The sequence below is a fragment of the Dunckerocampus dactyliophorus genome, chromosome 1, assembly GCF_027744805.1.
Source record: "Dunckerocampus dactyliophorus isolate RoL2022-P2 chromosome 1, RoL_Ddac_1.1, whole genome shotgun sequence".
NCBI lineage: Eukaryota > Metazoa > Chordata > Actinopteri > Syngnathiformes > Syngnathidae > Dunckerocampus > Dunckerocampus dactyliophorus.
The window spans coordinates 19,853,168-19,872,500 of record NC_072819.1 but is presented as its reverse complement, the minus strand read 5'-3'; the positions used below and the strand labels follow the sequence as shown (position 1 = coordinate 19,872,500).

Genomic DNA, 19,333 nt, shown 5'->3' with positions numbered 1-19,333 from the left:
ATATCTCAGGGGCAAGATTGTAATTGTGTCCAAGTGAAAATGTAATGTGAAATTTTTGCAAATGCAAAGGTGTTTATTATTGCAAGAGTGTGAATTTGACTGTGCTAACACAAATATTGCAGACCCATTCTGCATCAACAAAGGCTTATAAATCATATCCAGGAATTAAAAGTACCTGATCAGGAGCGCTTGAACAGATGGAGATTTTGATTGAGAAGCTTTTTGTATATGTTCGGGTACAAGGAAGCCATACAATCATACATTTTAAAGACTTAGTTCCTTTCATTGTGAAGGCAATCAATTCTTATTAACAATAATCCTTCAAAAGGAGTGCATGCATCACCGTAGTCTAATTAGAGCTGACACTTGTTATTATCATCAGGATCGATTTTCCAGACATTTCTTTACAGACAGTTATCTAGTTATTACAAAAACGACAAACAGCATTAAAGCTGCATGGTGTGTGGAGTTTACCTATGGTTGACTATTTCCACTGTTCCATACTGCTCTATCCATAATTTCCCCAGGATGATGTTGTGCACACAGCAGTGAGGGTTACTCCAAGTGTATGCCTCATTGTGCCTAGGTCATAAAGAAAAGGAAGGCTGGCATGATGAGAAGAAATAAAAAAAAAGGTGTGTTGAACAGAAGACATATAGGAAACGACTCACTTAAGTATCTCGAGTGTGATGGTCCCTTTAGGCTCTGCTTCAACACTCTTTCCCCAGAATTTTAGTTTAGGGTAGATGGAGCCGTGGAAGACGAAGTCTCCAGCCAGGCTTTCGGCGTGGAAGGCACTCACTGGGGGATGATGGGATACTTGCTCTGCTATCAGCCGGAAACCTTGATCCTCTCTGAAGAGGCGGGGAGGAGTATGAAAGATTAACATACTGGTAACACTGGTAAACACTGAGGTGTGTGTGTGTACCTGATGAGTTCATAAGTCTCTCCCAGTAGAGGGTTGAAGGGTTTTCCAGTTCGCTCCCACTGAGACGCAACAGATGACACAGCAAACGCAGCCACTGCCTGAGGAGACAGAATTACACCTTTAGGGTGTCAAGCAGTTACTCTTTTGTGATAACATTCTACTGTATTATCATCCAACCATTATCACTGAATATGATGAACAAAGAAGAAATGTGCAGTTATTCCCTACTTCCTTTTGTGTGTTCTATGGAGTGTCCCTGTCTTACCTTCATGCGCTCTATGGAGTCAGACAGCAAGCAGGCTCTGTTGATGAGGTAAGTGTGTTCCATGTATTCTGTGATTCTCTGCAGGAAGCTGAGAGGTTCGTTGAAGACAACAGGCATGGTGATCTTGGAGAGTTCCTAAAATACATGATTTTAGATTTAGCCTTAAAAGGCATAGTTCGGATTTTTTTTACCTGAAGTTGTATGACATCCCCATCAGCAGTGTAGTCCATCAATGGTCACTCACCCCCCACTTGGTCCCGTGAGCCCAGTTCTGGTCGATGAGAAACCTAGTTCCGGTTAGTTGCTGGGGCTGCTTAAGTAAAGAGTTTGGCTTCTCAAAACAATATGCATTCGAAAGAGTAATACATTTGCATGACAAAAATGCCTCCTCCAAAAATAAAAATAAAAATCAGACCTCATAAATCACTTGGGTTTACTTTCTCTGACGTCGTATTAATGCGTGCTACCGGCTGTCCATTGTTGTGTATGTGATGAAGATGACTGACACTCGCATCTTCATCTGCTGTGGAACACATACGTCAACAAGATGGCTGCGATGCTCGCGGCGGATGCATCTTCATCACATACACAACAATGGACAGCCGATAGCATGTATTAATACAACGTCAGAGAAAGTAAAGTCGAGTGATTTGTGAGGTCAGATTTTTTCAAGGAGGGATTTTTGTCATGCAAATGTATTACTCTTTAGAACGCATATTGTTTTGAGAAGCCAAACTCTTTACTTAAGTAACCCCAGCAACTAACCTGAACTACGTTTCTCACCCAAATCGGACAAGAACTGGGCTCACGCGACCAAGTGGGGGGTAAGTCACTGTTGATGTACTACACTGCTGATGGGGATGTCATACAACTTCATGTCAAAAAATCCAAACTATCCCTTTATGACTACGTGAATGACCAACATCATGCACAGATGCAGCCCATCATCACAAACACCACTTTAATGGTCATTCAGATTTACTTAACTTACCTTTTATAACATAATTCTTTTTATTCCTTCAAAATAACATACATTTGCACTAAGAAATCAGACCATCCTTACCATCCCGATGCATTTCTTAAGTATACTCCACACACTAACAGTGCTTCTGGAAAACATGGGGGCAGGTAATGATGTCCTGGAGTGGAAAAGAGGAAATGATTGTGCATGAATGGAGAAAATACAGGCAGCTGTTCCAGAGGATTTGTTATTTTGTAATATATCAAGAGTAGCTCAGAGTATGAATGTAGTGATTAGGGGTATAATGGTACATTCTATTGGTATTTGAATTTTTCGTTACGGAGCTTTCGGTTCGGTTCAGAGCTGTACCAAATTCCCAAGTGGTACACATTAAAAGTGATGGAAGTGTTTCTTGCATCATCGATTAACTCGGAAATCAAATACAAGCGGTCACAAAAGAAAAAGTATTTGTCGTGTGAGCGCAGATCCATGCGCAAGGTCTCTCCAGGTTTCAACAAATCAAATGTAAGACCTTCAAGACCATAATGAATACAATCACTATTCACAGAGTGAGAAACTAAATGGCTATCGGTGCCTCATTTCGGTGCTAAATGAATGTAGACTCAGCCACCTGCAACTAATGCTAAAAGGCAATAATGTGCAAGTAACGTCTTGTACGCCTCAACAGAGGCAAACAACATGTAACGCTCTTTCAGCATGCCAACAGCAATGCTCAGTTCAAACCACAACACCGCACTAACATTTTGACGTAGTGCTGTCCACAACAGCAACACGACACTTCCTCATTATCCACCAATCACAGTCATGGCGAGCGCGGTGCATTCATGAACAGCGGTATTCTGAAAATCAACAGTTCATGGAGTATCAGATATCTTATGACTCTTTAATAATATAATATAATTAATAATATAATATTCTTTAATAGGGTACCATACCATGTACATTCAGCCTAGTAACCTAGCAATACACGTACGACAGCCGTATTGTAGGTCTTTACTACGGGTCTTGTTGTGTATGTGTTCCACAGCGGAGAAAGACTCCATCCGTGGAGGTAAACATTGGGGAACACACACACACACACACACACACACACACACACACACACACACACACACACACACACACACACACACACACACACAACAATGGACAGGCGAGAGTGCGTGGTGATACGAATGGAGAGGAAATAATGCAGAGCGACTGAGACGTCTGAGTTTTTTTGTTAGCAACGGTTTTGTGATGCAAATGTATTACTCTTTAGAACGCATATTGTTTTGAGAAGTCAAACTCTTTACTTAAGTGACCCCAGCAACTAATCAGAACTACGCTCCTTTTCGCCGAAATCCGACCAGAACTCCGCACACGGAACAAAGTGGGGGGTGAGTAACTGTTGATACACTACACTGCTGATGGGGATGTCATACAACTTCATGTCAAAAAATCCGAACTATCCCTTTAATGCTGCACTTCAGCCAATAAGAAACTTACATATACTAAAAATAAAAATATGATGCACACTATTCAAACCCTTATTGTGTACTTCATTCCTCAGGATGCAAATTTTGACAGTGCAGTGCTGTCCCAAATCAATTACTGTTGTTGCAAACGGACCAGAAATGATGATCAGAATATTTATCCACTGCTTCTTTATGTTATCCTCCTTTTTAATTGCAAATTGTAACCACTCTAGTTAATCCCTTCTATTCTGTTACATTGCAAAAATGGCAACTAATTAGGGTGGTAAGAGTCCATCACTGCGCACCCAACATTTTCAGCAATTTCAGTGCAACATCCAGTACTGACGGCACACTGCATTTTGCCGTACTTCTCAGTGTGAACGCTCTTATGCACTCAAAGGGCTAAGTGTAAGTACGAATGTGTGTGAACTGAGACACAGCCTGTGTGTACTCCTGGTGCAAATTTATCTGATCTAACATGCTCAGGTAAGAATGAAAGCATTGGTAGTAGATAAGCAGTGCATGTGGTCTAACTGGTCTGCTATCAGAAGAAGGAACATTGTGTGTAGGGCCATATAATTTCTGCGTTAACGGAGACGCGTGAATGAAATGACGTCATCGTGAGAAGAGGAAAGTTCGTGTGGGGAAGTATTGCCCTGGCGAGTCACTCACTCGTGGTTTAATCTCATCACAAACACTACTAAACATGTCGAAAAGGCAGCAAAAAACCTTGGAAACTCCTCTGTTATGGGGCGTGAATGGAAACTAATGGGGTTAGATTAGTTTAGCAGAGTGTGCAAGTGCAGCTGTGTGGGTGTGCGTGCACGACTCAGGCTGGATGAGTATATTTTCACCGTGTTGTGTTTGACCACTTTAATTTAAGGACAATTTTATAATGTAAGGACCATTTTACAATGCCCACTGACGACGTGCATGTTCTGAGTGGAAAAAAGACAAGAGGCTCGTTTATTCATGCACCCAGCTCGTATCAACCGTTAACTGACATTCTCAAACTCACAACACACTTCCGGCCTTCAAAAATAAGAGCGCTCTTTGTCACATTTGTCTAATTGTGTAAACAAAATAAGGGTGCCATAAAAATATCTTACAGTACATTAATAATGTTACTGGAATTAGCAATATGTGCTGAGGCTAATATCCCATTACAAAAGTTAGGCAACCTAAATCCATTTCTGAATTAGAGGACAAAATGGGTCAATCATGTATTGCATCAATAAATGTAAGGATTTTTGCATTTCATTCGTGGACATTTTATTCACTACCCTAGATAGCACACACTCTATGCTAGTAAAATATGTGAAAAAAGTAAAAAATGTAATTCTAAAAAATGTAAACAGGAAAAAATTAATTTGGTCGCTTCAGGGGCTACAGCCCAACCCAGCTGGTCACCAGTCAGCTGGAGCTACGTCAGCTTTGTGGATCACTACTACCAATGCGCCATCTTCAAGCATCTCAACAAACTCAGCTGAATTGCTGCAGAGCTGTCAAAACATGCATTACACCAGGGGTCACCAGGTAGCCCCCCACGACCACATGAGGTGCCTGCAAGCCTGCTTTTCATTCAGGTTTTCAGTTAATAATGTGAGAACAATAGAAAGAAATGTATTCTGAAACATAAAATATGAGTTTTGGATACCAGCATTTTGTGAATGTTTTGGTAAAACAGGCATATTTGATCTGTTTGGGTTGAAATAAGGTATGGAAATCATTTCTACAAAAATGAGTAGCTCGTGGCCATTTTCATTTTCTAAAAGTAGCTCTCGCAAGAAAAAACGTTGGTGACCCCTGCATTACACTAACTGCTCAAAGGTCATCCCAAATTCTTAAACACGTGTAAATAGCACACATTTTTTGCAAAAAACATTAATTTCATAGATGTAAGTCAATTCATGTTCAGCATAACTAACTTTAAAAGACAGCATCTACGCTCTGTAGCACTGTAGCTCCTGACGTCATCCCAGTACGACATCCTTCAAATTGTACAATGCTGGCTAAACTGTAATGGCAGTTCTATAGCCTGTAATTGTTCACATTTTTACAAAATAGTCCCTATTATTATGTTATATCGAGCTGGAACAGACAACGCTGTTACAAGGCAGCCCTACTCCTTGTATGACGTCGCAGCTCTACACCCACCAACTTTGAAACGGGAACTCAAGTTCCCTGCATAGTACAACATTTTGAAACCTGTTTACATAGATGTTGGGAGGTACACAACACGTCCCCAGTATGTGTTTAAACCTTCAAATACACCCTGGCAATAATAACAGCCACAGTGACAATGAAGACAATTAAGTTACTTACAGTGTTAAAGAAATGTTAATTAAATGTCAAGTGATCACTGTAAAGCAACCAAAAACAAAGCAGTTGAAAGTAGTTTTGGCACCACCTTGATAGGGACGGTTTGATAGGGTGCAAATTGTTTCTAGTAGCGTTATTATTGATGCGGCCTAATCCACAAGCCATATCTGGAAGGTGGTGCAGGAATGCAGCAGTACCTGTGTTTCCTGACGCCATTCTCCTGCAGCTTTGAGTCGTTGTTCCTCCGACTGCTGCTGTCAAACACCAGTGCATCTTTGTAAATGGACTCTGACACCCCTTCATACGACTCGTCTGAATCTATGCCTGTAAAGCAGAGCACATGTAAGCTTACCACTTTGTGGGCATTAAAAGGATTAACAAGTGTTTTTTGTGACACCACCACAGAGTGGAAGGGTTTCAGGACGGTAAAGAGGAAAATTGTGATTATAATAATAGATCCAGAAAATGAACTTATTATAACATAGGAAAGGGTTTTACTTTATTTTCATTTTATTTCAGTGGTTAACTTCTCATTATTAGTACTCACTATTCTCAATTAATAATGTAAAAATATTACATTGCCAGTATAGTTAACAATGGCTTTGTAATAACTGTTTGAGCCTGAAACCAATTTATTCAAAAAATGTAACATATTATGCTGCAACTTTAAAGAAGAAAATACTGTATGTTCAAGTACTGTAAATTGTGTTCATATCAGCACTAAGTGCTAACCTGTGACGGCGTCGTAGAACACATCGTCATTGCTCATCTTCTGGAGTCAAAGCTGACCAATATTGATTGTTGACTGTTCCGCTCCTAGCACATGTTGACAGCAGCACTTTGAGTCTTCCTCTGGATGGAACCCGTCAGTCAAGGAGCCTCTGGATCGTCACAGCAGCAGCACGCCGCTTGTGCTTAAGTCTCCACAGAATGTTTAGGAGAGATGGTTTGTTTACACACCAGCAAATGTCTGCCTTTGGGCCAACAGACAAAGCTGGATGCAGCACAGAGTTTAAGTTTGTGTCTCTTTTTGTTGATGATGGAGGCAAATTAGAAATCTGTGGAGAGGAAAAAAAGATATTTAAATGTAAATGATTGAGGATTTGTATAACTAGCCTTTGTGGAGGTAACTAAATTCAAAATGGCTCTAAAGATAGAGGCTAGACGAGAATAGTTACATTAATTGAAAAGCTAGTTTACAGACAGGAACTGCAAGAATTGCTAATGTTGATTCCATTTGGACACCCAAAATCATAAATGATCCTCAGAGCAAAATTCAAGTCAAACCACACAATACAATCATCTCATTAGGGCTGCAACTAACGATTACTTTAATAATCAATTAGTCGGTTGATTATATTTCCGATGAATCGATTAATCTGTTTAAAAAAAAAAAAACACACATTTAAAATTTCCACCTCTTAGCAGCAGTCCCTTTAAGAATGCATGAATTAACTTTTTCCCTCACCAAAATCATAGCAAAGAGGACGAGGAAGAGGAATTTCTCTGACACCAAAATTGAAGTACAAAAGTATAAACAACTCGAGAAGTATAATCAACTGACAAACATCGCCAACACTCTGCTGCAAATCAACAAGTCACTGGCACAGACTGCTACATGTGCATCACAAAGAAATAAATAACAAATAAATAAATCAACTTTAGGGGCGGGCTTTACGTTTGGCTGTGGTCAAGTTGTGAAGTACGTAGCAAGATGATATGGCCTGCACTGGACAGGCACAGCCATAGCTATTTGTAGTTTTACTGTTCTACAACTAGGTTTTGTGTGTACACATGGTAAAAGTTGTACATAAATATGTGCATTTACCTACACACAAGTACAAGTGCATAAGTCCCATACTTTACATGAGAATGTTCTTACGCACGCTCTACGTATATATCTCTGCAGTGGTTTGCTTCGCAAGATATCAGAAAAAGGCGAAAATGTTGATTGCTCTTTTCCAAAGTCAAAGCTGATGTGTGTGACTATCTGGTTTTGCCTGAAACACAGAGATAATAGGTCTGCTTTCATGGATGACTAAGGAAATTTTAAAAGTCGCATTTGAGAGGCTGATAGGATATTTACAGTACATTTTTAAATTAAAAGATTAATCGATTACCAAAATAATTCTCAATTAATTGGATTAATAATATTAATAATCGATTCATCGTTGCAGTTCTACATCTAATGCTCGTCCGTACTAGAAGCAAAATGCTTAACCTGCACAGTAACAAATAGGGTAACCCATGCAATGAAATATTTTCATTGTGACACAGCCTACATTGTTAATATAAAGAATATTGACTGATACTCTGACTCATCAGTTGTAGCAGAGGTTTAGCTTTACAGTCCCAATGTCAATAACAACAATAAATAAGGCTTTGGATGAGCTATTGCTGTTCACTGCATATTTCCTCTGCGTAGCATTTTACAACCTCAATTACTATGTAAAAGGCTGGATGTTCTATTCATAATGCAATTAATTAACAGTGTGAAATCCCCTTGTGATCCCCGAAGGTAAGCAAACACTTCTTGGAGTAGATCATCAGTTACCCTAAGACCAACATAATATAGACTATTATAGAAATTGGAACGAACCAAACCTTATTTTCAACAACACAATTGCACTGACACAATACAAAACAAATGCACGGTACAACCAACACAGTCATTGGTGTTCTTTTGAAAAACTATTCAAACATTAGATTAATTCCCAAATGTCACAGCACAAACCACCTGAGGTGTCTATTGGCTGAAAAGCTATCCTTGGGCTATAGCACATATAGACTTGTTGGATTCCAAGCTCCCAATTTCATACCACTAGTGAAGCAGTTAAAAAGGTATGTAGCAGATAGATCAGGACCACACAAAAAGCTCATTCAAGCCCCAAATGTTTCATCCTCTGGCCATAGTTAAAATGATCTTTCTCATTTAATGTGTAGTAACTTTTAGCTACTTTTAATATACTTTTTAAGTATCACCAAAAAGTGATATTAATACTCTCTTACAACGGCTATATCTGATATTCTAAATGTGTAGTTGCTATCAATCTATATTAGATTTTTTTATATTATGCTAGAAGTTACTAAGATCTTTTATTAGCACATTTGAAAATGTGCAGAACAATTAATATGGTGAATACTTTCACGGCCTAAATAGTCTGGAAACGTCCTTGAGCACTCATTCAACAAATAAACACTCACATTAACTCAAAATGGGTATGAGTAATTTTGTGCATAACTGTATCTGCAGAACAACAATATAATAAAGTATAGGAAACATAATATACTGTAGACTAATGTACTGGCTGAGGAAACTAGTATGTTCTCTTGACTTTTAGTCCAACTACTGAATGGTAACCTTTACGAAAAACTCAACTCATCTTATCACCAACACTGACATATTTTCTTTGGACCAAACTCACGTCTTTTGTCAATACCTAAAAGACACACTAAATTAGAACATTTTTACCATACTTAATCAAATATAACCAGTATAGCATTCATCCAAATAATCTGGTGGCCAACAAGCATGCATATTATTAATAAAACGAACATTCCTCCGACCCTGTGGACCTCACCTAATCATTTCCTTCTTGTAACAAAGAAGTTACTGTGGCAACCCCACTGCCAAACTTACCAGTAGTAATAAAATAAAAACTCTGATAAATCCAGTAAAGAGCCACGGAATTAGCTGTCATGTTGCTGCACTGCACAGACATGGCATGACTAAAAGACACTCCAAAAAAAAAAATCAAAAGAAAAAGTTCTAAGCAGTGACAAAACATACACAGTTCTTTCTTTCTTGACACACACACCTACATCGACACAAGACACACCTCTACAGACTGAAAAGCTTCAAGCCAATTTCACACGAACAACAAAAATCCCAAGATAAGCACAGCGGCAAAGAAAGAACTCAAGAGAAGTGCAGCAGCTTGAGAAAAATGGTAACCAGTACCAAACCGGTACAGCCAGGCGTGTCCAAGGTCCAGCTTGGCGGCCATTTGTGGCCCGTGGATCTTTTTTTCTTGTCCTGTCCAGCCATTAGGGCAGATAGTATTGTTAATCTCAATGCCCTTACATGCTAAACAGATTTTCTCTGCCAGGGAAAGTGTAATATATTCTTCCGCTGTTTTAATAATAGATTTTATTTGACTTTATTTGATGTTTTGTATGCATATTGGGAGCGGCCAGACCAGGTCAGGAGGGGATAAAAAAGAAGAGAAAATAAAACAGAGGGGTGACTGCGGGGACAATACAGCGAGAGACAAGAACAACAGCAACAACAACAACAACAAATGCAACAACAAATAACAAAACAGAAACAAACAGGACTACATCAGCAAATGTCTATGACAGCCATAAAAACCATAATGGTTAGGACAAAATAACAGCTACAGTGATAATACACTCCTGATCAAAATCTTAAAACCAGTTGAAAAATTGCGAGAATTTGCATTTTATACATTTGGATCTTAATGAGGTTTTAAGTAGAGCTACAATATGCAAAAACAAGAAGGGGGAGTGAGACAAAAAGCATTTAGTAAAAGTAATTCATTGAAAACAACAATTAAACTGAAATAGGCTGTTTAAAGATTTTGATCAGGAGTGTACTAAATTTAAACAGTCATAATATAATAGTAATATTACAACATATTAAACATAAAATATGAATATTAAAATATTAACCATGATAGTGAACAGAATGGCAATAACTGTAATGCACACAATTGTAATAACTATAATCTTATTGCCGACATCACCATCACGTTAATAAAAGCAAGAACATGATAACACTAAGGATAAACCAGTGAGTTATGTGGGGAAGTACAGTCAAACCTGTCTTAGCAACCACCCGTATAGAACAGCCACCTGCCTATAGCGGCCACTGAAAAATCACCCCAGTAAATTTGCATGTTATAAACCCTGTGTATAGCGGCCACCTGTCTAACACGGCCAGCGCCACCCATTTTTTTAAGCAATGAAGCCGTCGTGTGTAGACTTCAATTACTGAGTCGTAGCTCAGTCACAATCATTCACAAGATCCACACAAACTGTCAGTTGTAAAAATAAGCCGTCTTTTTTGGAGCTTGTTGCAGACAGTGACACCGTTTATTTCCTGGTGTGAGACAATGTGCACTGGTCAATACTGTAATGCTCCTTGTTGTGGGGAAGGAGAGACTCACTGCACTTTAATCGCTTTATTAACAGAGGTTTATTAACCTAGTAGTTCTTTACAACTTTTATCCGCAGTCCCACAGTGCCCTCTACTGGTCAACATGTAACAGTATAATTATATGTATCTGCAAACACAACAAGCTTGTTAGACATATTAACAGACATGTTAATAGACATGTTAATATGTGCACGCACAAATTCAAAATGGCCGCCAACCTGTCTATAACGGCCACCTGCCTATAGTGGCCACTTTTGCCGTTTCCCTTTAGTGGCCGCTATAGACAGGTTTGACTGTACTTACAGTATGTACAACGAGTGTGTATACAGTATGTACAGGTATCACTGTAGGTGTTTATGTTAAGCCCCGGTCACACCGCCCAAACTTTGCTGTAGCGTCCATGGAGCGGTGAAAAAAAATCACCGCTCGTAACCGCACACCACCGTTTAACAGAAGTTGGCCCCCATTAAGGCAACGCCGTATACGCTCGGCCACCGCTGAAGGTCCCTCCTACTGCTCCAAAAGTTTTGACCTGCACAAAATATTGCCAGCGGTGAGGAGCGGGCAATTTTCCGCTACAGCAAAGTTCATCACGGCTCCAACAACGCCCAGTCAAAATTTGGCGCCGCTAGATGGAAGTTCGTGGATGCTTGGGTCCGCTACGCCAACGCAGAAATCTTGAACGCTGGACCACTGCTGCTTCGCCAGTTTTTCCCAGGCGGTGATTAAACGTTGCACAAACTTAGTTGGAGCGGCTGTAAGCGTTTTACGAGCGGACACGGGATTGCTGGAACGGTGTCAGGCGTTGAAGCAGCGATGAAGCAGCGATCCATTGCGGTGATGAACTTTGGTTTGCCGTTGGTATGGAGGTGTCGGAGGCGGAGCATAATTTCGCTATAAATATAGGGAGCCCATTTGGAATAGCTGTTGAGTGCAGACCTCAGTTATATCGAATTTGCTCAAAGTTACAGTAAAACTGTACTACCATGGATACTGAGAGACTTGCTATGATTGGTGCACGAGTCCAGCAGCAGAATCAGAACCTCTTCAGATTGCAACAAGCTGTTGGCAACACACAACAAGAGTTGTGTGGGTCAGACAGTTGTTGTGTTTGCAGAGACACACTAGAGGGCACTGTGGGACTGCGAATGAGGATCCACGAGCCTTCCAGCAAATCATGAGGATGCCACCAGCCCGCATGCGCAGAACACCGCTCTATCGACGCTCGCGTCACCGCTAAACCAACGTTCGCTACCGTTAAACCAACACTAAAGCAACGGCGGCTTCAGCGGTGCACCGCTAGGACAACGCCCGTGTTTTCTATTTTTTTTCCTATTTTGTGCGCGGTTACGAGCGGTGACGATTTTTTTCACCGCTCCAGGGACGTTACAGCAAAGTTCGGGCGGTGTGACCGGGGCTTAAGCAAGCAGCCCCCAGGCGCACGCTCACCACCCCCCGCCCGCCACCCAGTCCCACAGTCCCCGCAAGCGAGCAAGACCAAGCCCCACACCATCACACAGCCCGGCCCCACCAGCAGCCACCACAGCGGCATGCGGCATGCGGCGTGCGGCATGCGGCATGCGGCATCCCCCCCCAAGCGTGCAGAAGTGCCAACGGCCCAGGTCAGAAAATGAATTCAGGAGGATTCTTAACACACACACACACACACACACACACACACACACACACACACGGACGGACGCATCGCCACACAAGCACGTGCTGTTCTGTAACGCAAATGTAGCTCAACTTACTCAAGTTGCTCATTGTAAAACAACAAACTAGTTGAGACTGCACAACAGCGTCTCTGCTGGTTGCCAAGTAGCCAAGTAGTGCACTCCATTTTGCCTCAAATGCTTCAAAACATCATTAACAATCAATTCCGCACAATCAACCAAACGCTTGACAATCATGTAATCATCTACTCAAATATTACCACCCAGCCTAATTTATACATCAAATGTCTCTTATTAGCCATATATTATCATAGATCAAACTATCTTATCAATCACCCTGCTGAAAAAAGCAAAAATGAATCAACTTGTTACAGTACATTTCCTTTCAATTATGAAGATTATGAGAAGACAAAACAGAAACAAAAACAAAAACCAAGGTGACTCACCTCAACATACCGGTTTCCCACCTACACACAGTCCATCTCTACAAACTTTACTGCCATGGATCATGCCTTGATTTGAGGACAAAACAATGAATTTCAATGAACTATCTGTGATAAATAATTTTATTGATTCCACATGAGGAAAACACTAACGTCTTTAAGACACAGCCCGTAAAATTTAAAGTAAAACACAGACTTACAGGTAAATAAGCATAAGCAAAACATAATGATGTATTGAGCTGAGTGCATATTTTGAAGTGTGAAAATAATAATATTTTATAACTTTACTAATTATTATAGTAATTATTGTGTAGGCCTGTTTTCTCAGTTGGCCCAACTCAATAGCTAAGAATAAGACTGCGAGCCAACCAAAAACAAGATGAAAGACGCCTGATCATATACACAATAAACAATATTGTATATTGTATGAAAGAGCCGCGTTACCCTATGGTAACACGGCTCTTTTAAACAATATACAGTATTGTTTACCTGCTTCTTAAAGGGGTACCTAGACTGGAGCTCAAACTCTCCCTCATTCCCTGGTGACTACACATTGCAAATGTGGGACGAGCAAAAGAAATGCCATCTGTTGGTGCCATTTGTTCTAGAATCAGATTAAAACAGGTTGTAAGAATAGAATGTGATTATTATTTTCCCCATTTGCTAGTGGGACCTTAGACTTAAGTGCCAAGTAACCAACTCATGGGATTTGAACCTGGTAATCTTCAATCTCTCAGAAATGGCATATTTGATATTTTTAAATCAAATCTTCACAGTGATTGACCTCTGCTACATATGTGCTCAGTGTAGCAGTTTGCCACTGCTGCAACATTGGCACATGTATTTGCAAATTTCCTGTTCGCATAATTTGAACCACACACATCAACAATAAATGGAGAACGAAACACTAAACTGAAGCAGTATGCAGTGACTCAAGCAAACAAGGATATTTCTTTGCATCATAACAGATGTAAGACTGAGGATGAGTAACGTGGCCGACTTGATGTAGTTATGCACAACTTCAAGTACCAAGCACCATTGTTTCAACATTACCCAAAAGGTTCAAAATGCTTTTGTGGCTTCCCATTTGTGTACTGCTTAGGGCTGGGCGATATATTGATATTTTAAAAATATCGATATTTACTACAAGCACGGTATCAAAACCAACCATATCGTTGATATCAATATATACTGGATTTGTGCTGCATCTCCCTCATCCCTGCATGCAGGAGGAGGGAGGAGGGGCAGAGCAGAAGCCCTGTGCCTCCAGTCGAAGCGACAGCAAGGAATAAGCGGTCGCTAGTAATGTGGAGGTACTTCAAATTCAGAGCATAAAAAAATATTTTTCACCAACTTATGACTTATGACCCTTATGAAAGGAAAAGCAAAGTGCTGTGCTATTATAAATAGGTGTCGCATCACATTGCTAAGATGTGGTCCCCGTTGCAACAGTGGAAAAAACAGATTTAAAAACCTGCTGAAAACGATGGACTCGCGATGTCCAGCGAGCTTCGCAGTCACAATTCAATATTTAGCACAACAAGCTCTACCACAAATGTACAAGGAAGACTGACAGACATAATGTTGACAGTTGACAGGTTGAAGTTGCTGGCACAAAATAAGGCCATTCTTGTGTCTTCTAAAAATGTTTACCTAAAAAAAAATAGTACTGGTCAATTGAAACTATTTTAGAGTTGCTGGCATTTTAAAAATTTCCTCTTAGGCACTCCTTCATATTTTCTTCTTTTGTTATTAGCTGAGGATTTGAGCATACCTAAAGGTTTGTTATAAAAAAAAAAAAGATTATATTTGGCCTTTTCTATATTTATTTCAAAAAGGAGAGTGGCCTACTTTATTTTTGATGCTACTTTTAAGATAAGAGTTTTTATGGCCATCTTGCATGAAGCTTTAAAATTTCAAAAGTATTAAGTATTTATTTTAATAATACAACTTGACACGCATATCTGGCTTAGATTTTGTCTAAACTCACTTTCCTTAAAAAAATATCAGGATATACAGTATCTCGTATATTGATATTCAACCTAAAAATATCGGGATGTGACTTTTGGTCCATATCGCCCAGCCCTAGTACTGCTGGTAGGCCTCTCACAATAACAAATTTTGCTCACCAATAATTGTCCTACAAATCATTGCCGATAAACGATATTATTGTCAACATTATTTTGAGACCACCTTTTCCTTAACATAATATATGGCACAATAATGAGTACACTGTATCAAAATCAATACAATTAAATTATTCAATTAAATATTCTGTAGGGATGGCATACAAATTCCACCAAGGTGATAATTATTTAATTTAAAACCTTCTTGCTGACCTCTGCGCTGTCCTACCAGTTCTAACTGCTCACCAAAAATATCAGATTTCCTCAAAAAGTAGCTGCTTCTCTCAAAGATGCCATACCCAAACTTCTTCACCCCAGATAACCCCCCCCCCTCCTTTTCTATTCAAAACAGCAACACCGACTGAATCAACTAAAAAGACTCTCACATGAATTAAAGTGAGGAGTCTTACCAAACTTACATTATGTAGAGACAGCGTCTTTTCCAGCAGTTGGCATTCCAGTCACCCCCTGCCCACAGTTTAACACTGTTTGCCTCTGTCCGGCCTGCCTAAGTTCTTGCTGTTAGTCCTTTGTTTTAGGTATGTCCATACATCCATCTTCTATGTCGCTTATCCTCATTAGGGTCGCGGGTATGCTGGAGCCTATCCCAGCTGTCTTTGGGCAAGAGGTGGGGTACACCTTGGACTGGTCGCCAGTCAAATGCAGGGCACATATAGACAAATAAGCATTCACACTCACATTCCAGGGTTTCCGCTACATGTATCCTCTACATAATTGTGGCGCACCGCCACTACAAAACAAAAGCCGCCACACCTTAAAGATGATTTTTTTAAAACTTGAAAACAATGTTAAGTAGTATATTGTATAAATGGATATACTGTATATGTTATATACAGTGGCGTGAAAATGTGTTTGCCCCCTTCTTGAGTTCTTATTTGTTTGTATGTTTATCACACTTAAATGTTTCAGATCATCCAACAAATTTAAATATTTGTCAATGATAACACAACTGAACACAAAATATAGTTTTTAAATTAAACATTTTACAATTACGGGAGAAATAAAATCCAAACCTACATGGCCCTGTGTAAAAAAGTGATTGCCCCCTAAACCTAATAACTGGTTGGGCCACCCTTAGCAGCAACGTTTGCGATAACTTGCAATGAGTCTCTTACAGTGCTCTGGAGGAATTTTGACCCACTCAAAAAATTGTTGCAATTCAGTCACATTGGAAGGTTTTCAGGCATGAACCGCCTTTTTAAAGGTCATGCCACAGTATCTCAATAGGATTCAGGTCAGGACTTTGACTAAGCCACTCCAAAGTCTCCATTTTGTTTTTCTTCAGCCATTCAGAGGTGGACTTGCAGATGGCAGACATTCTCGTTGAGGATTTTTTGGTAGACTATGGAATTCATGGTTTCATTTGTCACAGCAAGTCTTCCAAGTCCTGAAGCAGCCTCAGACCATCACACTACCACCACCATAAAGTAAAAACCAGCAGCACATGAACCGAGAACATCGCAAAACTGTTAATTTAATGGTAAAGTTGCTGAGAGCAATTAAAGTGAGAGTAGGGATGCCCCGATCACGGTTTTATGCTGCCGATTGCGATACCGGCCAGAACAATAGAACAATAACTAACAACTATGTAGCTCAAACATGTAACTTTAAGAGCATTTGCACCAAAACAGCACCGCACAGCATGCTGCGCAACAGGAAGTGCTCCCAGCAACGCTACAATATGCTAGCATGCATGCTATTGTATATTTTTTAAAAAGGCAGCAGGAGCAAAACTATGTTCGGTTGTACTTTATTGAAGTATTTAACTATGTACTCAGGTTATTTTTGATCAATCCTCATCCACAAATCCAACAAAGTCCTCATCTTCTGTATCCCAAATGAACAGCGGGGCAAGTTCTCCATCAGACACGCCAGGTTCCTTCTCGTCATTGTCAGAGTCAGTCTCGTTGCCGTGCGGCTCCTCAGAAATGACGCTGGCTTTTGCAAAACCTCGAACAGTGCAAGCAGACACTTTGGCCCAAGCATCCACAATCAATTCACAAATTGTGACGTAAATCAATCGGCGCTGCCTCCCAGTCTTAGTGAAGCTGTGTTCGCAATCTGTCATCCGTCGCTCCCACACGGCAACTCGCTACTTCACTTTAAATGCCGTGTTTAAACCGATGTCCAGCAGTTGAAGTTCCTTCATCAAGCCTCCCGGAATGATGGCAAGCTCCGAGTTAATTTGCTGCACTTGGTTTTTCACAGCGGCTGTGAGATGGGCGCGCATAGAGTCACAGATCAACAGGGACGGTGTCACATGGGGGGAAAAAAAACAACGTCCAGTGTCTTTCCGTACACGTCACTCAGCCACTCAGCCATTTTCTCCTCGTCCTTCTAGCCCTTTTGATTGGTCTTAACGATGACTCCAGCTCGAAACTTTTCTTTAGGCAGCGTCTTCCTCTTAAAAATCACAGTTTCTGTCCATTACCATGGCAACCAAGCACAACAGTAAAAGCAGACTTCCCGTGCCCCGTTGTGTGTATCGCTACCGTGCTGGTCCCCTGGATAGATGGCATTGTTTCGTTGATCTTTAATTCTCTTGCGGCTGCTCGATTCCCATGTTCCTCCGCGTAACTGATAGTTTGCAGTTTAAACTGTGCTTCTTATGCTTCTCTTTTTAGGTGCGATTTTCGAGGGGCCTTAGCCAAACCGATGTTGTTTTGCACAATGCACATACCAGCACTATATACTACCTACTGGAGGCGTGCCTTTAGCCTCCTCTGTCACGCCCACCCTTCCCCCTTTAACCTTTCCTCTATACTGTATAAGCAGCGTGTCGGCAGGAGATGCTCCCAGTCAGTCGAGCGAAGCGCTCATCAGAGTCACACAGCAACATTTACAGATATTGGAACTCAGTGCAAACATAAGGCGCGCCGCATTATAAGGTGCCCTGTCCATTTTGGAGAAAATGTAAGACTTTTAAGTGTGCCTTATGGTCGTGAAAATATGGTAATAATATAACTTGTTTCTAAATTTAAGAATGGACTCACACACAGAAAATAATTGTAAAGATTTGCTGATTTTGGACTAATGTGAAGGCTGCACAGCAAATTTTATAAAATCTGTGTAAAACTATTAAACTTGATTAAAGAAAATATTACTCTCTTTTTATCTAGTTTATACATGTAAAAAAAAAAGTGAATTTACATGCAAATCCTGCCAAAAAAGAATTCTGATCGCTTTTATGACAATAGGTTTTCCCCAAATTGGTGGGCGAGTGGTTAGTACTTTAACCCCATGATCAGGCAGTCTGACTTCAAATCCCCGTTGGAACACATCTGTGTGGAACTTGCACACTCCACCCTGTGTACCGCCTTCCCTCAGTATGCATGACTGGTTAATTGGAGACTACATTGTAAGAAAATAGAATACTACTCCTACATCTAGATTATGTAAAAACATTTTGGCTAAAATCTAGCCTCATAATAGCACATTTTGTCTCAATTAAAAATCTCATAAGAGCATTTGCCTTACTTCTTACCTTGTAATAAAAGAACATTTTACTTCAATCTAGCTAAGTGACTAAGAACAACTTGTTTTATTTAGGACTCATTATATTCTTAAAAGTCACAAGAAAAATATTGTCGTTAAAAGAATTCTAGCCAAGCAACTTTTGGTTACCCCATTGGCAGAATTTTTTGCCTGAAATAACAAAATACATCTCATTTTAATATCATTTGGGCTTCTTTAAAGTATGGTTGTTTTTGCAGTGTATATCTATTTTGGAAATATGATCCATTATTTTATTTTAAAAATTATATGCAGTTAGAAATTCCACAGTTCTTGCATGTTTATGTTGTTTTGTTTCTTTGTGTTTCGGTGTGCTGCAACCCAGCCCACTTTGTTCGATGGAGTGCTACTGTGCATATTTGTCAGGTGCACACCCTAAAGTTAATTAATGCCACCACACTGCCTGTTACCACACACATCA

The 19,333-nt window shown here is 40.1% G+C and overlaps 1 protein-coding gene across 4 annotated transcripts in view; it reads right to left on the bottom strand.

The window, feature by feature from the left end:
* Positions 1-19,333, bottom strand: part of LOC129187327 (oxysterol-binding protein-related protein 2-like) — a 28,156-nt gene that overhangs the window by 7,974 nt on the left and 849 nt on the right. Inside the window, exons 2-9 of one of the 4 annotated variants that reach the window (XM_054786456.1) lie at positions 13,256-13,321; positions 6,687-7,012; positions 6,152-6,278; positions 2,257-2,332; positions 1,194-1,328; positions 929-1,026; positions 672-854; positions 475-582 (exon numbers count right to left, since the gene is read on the bottom strand). In XM_054786456.1, the coding sequence (XP_054642431.1) occupies positions 475-582; positions 672-854; positions 929-1,026; positions 1,194-1,328; positions 2,257-2,332; positions 6,152-6,278; positions 6,687-6,723 (764 nt within the window). In that variant the 5' untranslated portion in view covers positions 6,724-7,012; positions 13,256-13,321. Of the gene's footprint in view, positions 1-474; positions 583-671; positions 855-928; positions 1,027-1,193; positions 1,329-2,256; positions 2,333-6,151; positions 6,279-6,686; positions 7,013-9,535; positions 9,559-9,594; positions 9,876-13,255; positions 13,322-19,333 lie in introns of those variants that run through there. The other 3 variants (XM_054786451.1, XM_054786464.1, XM_054786443.1) reach the window with 3 other exon arrangements.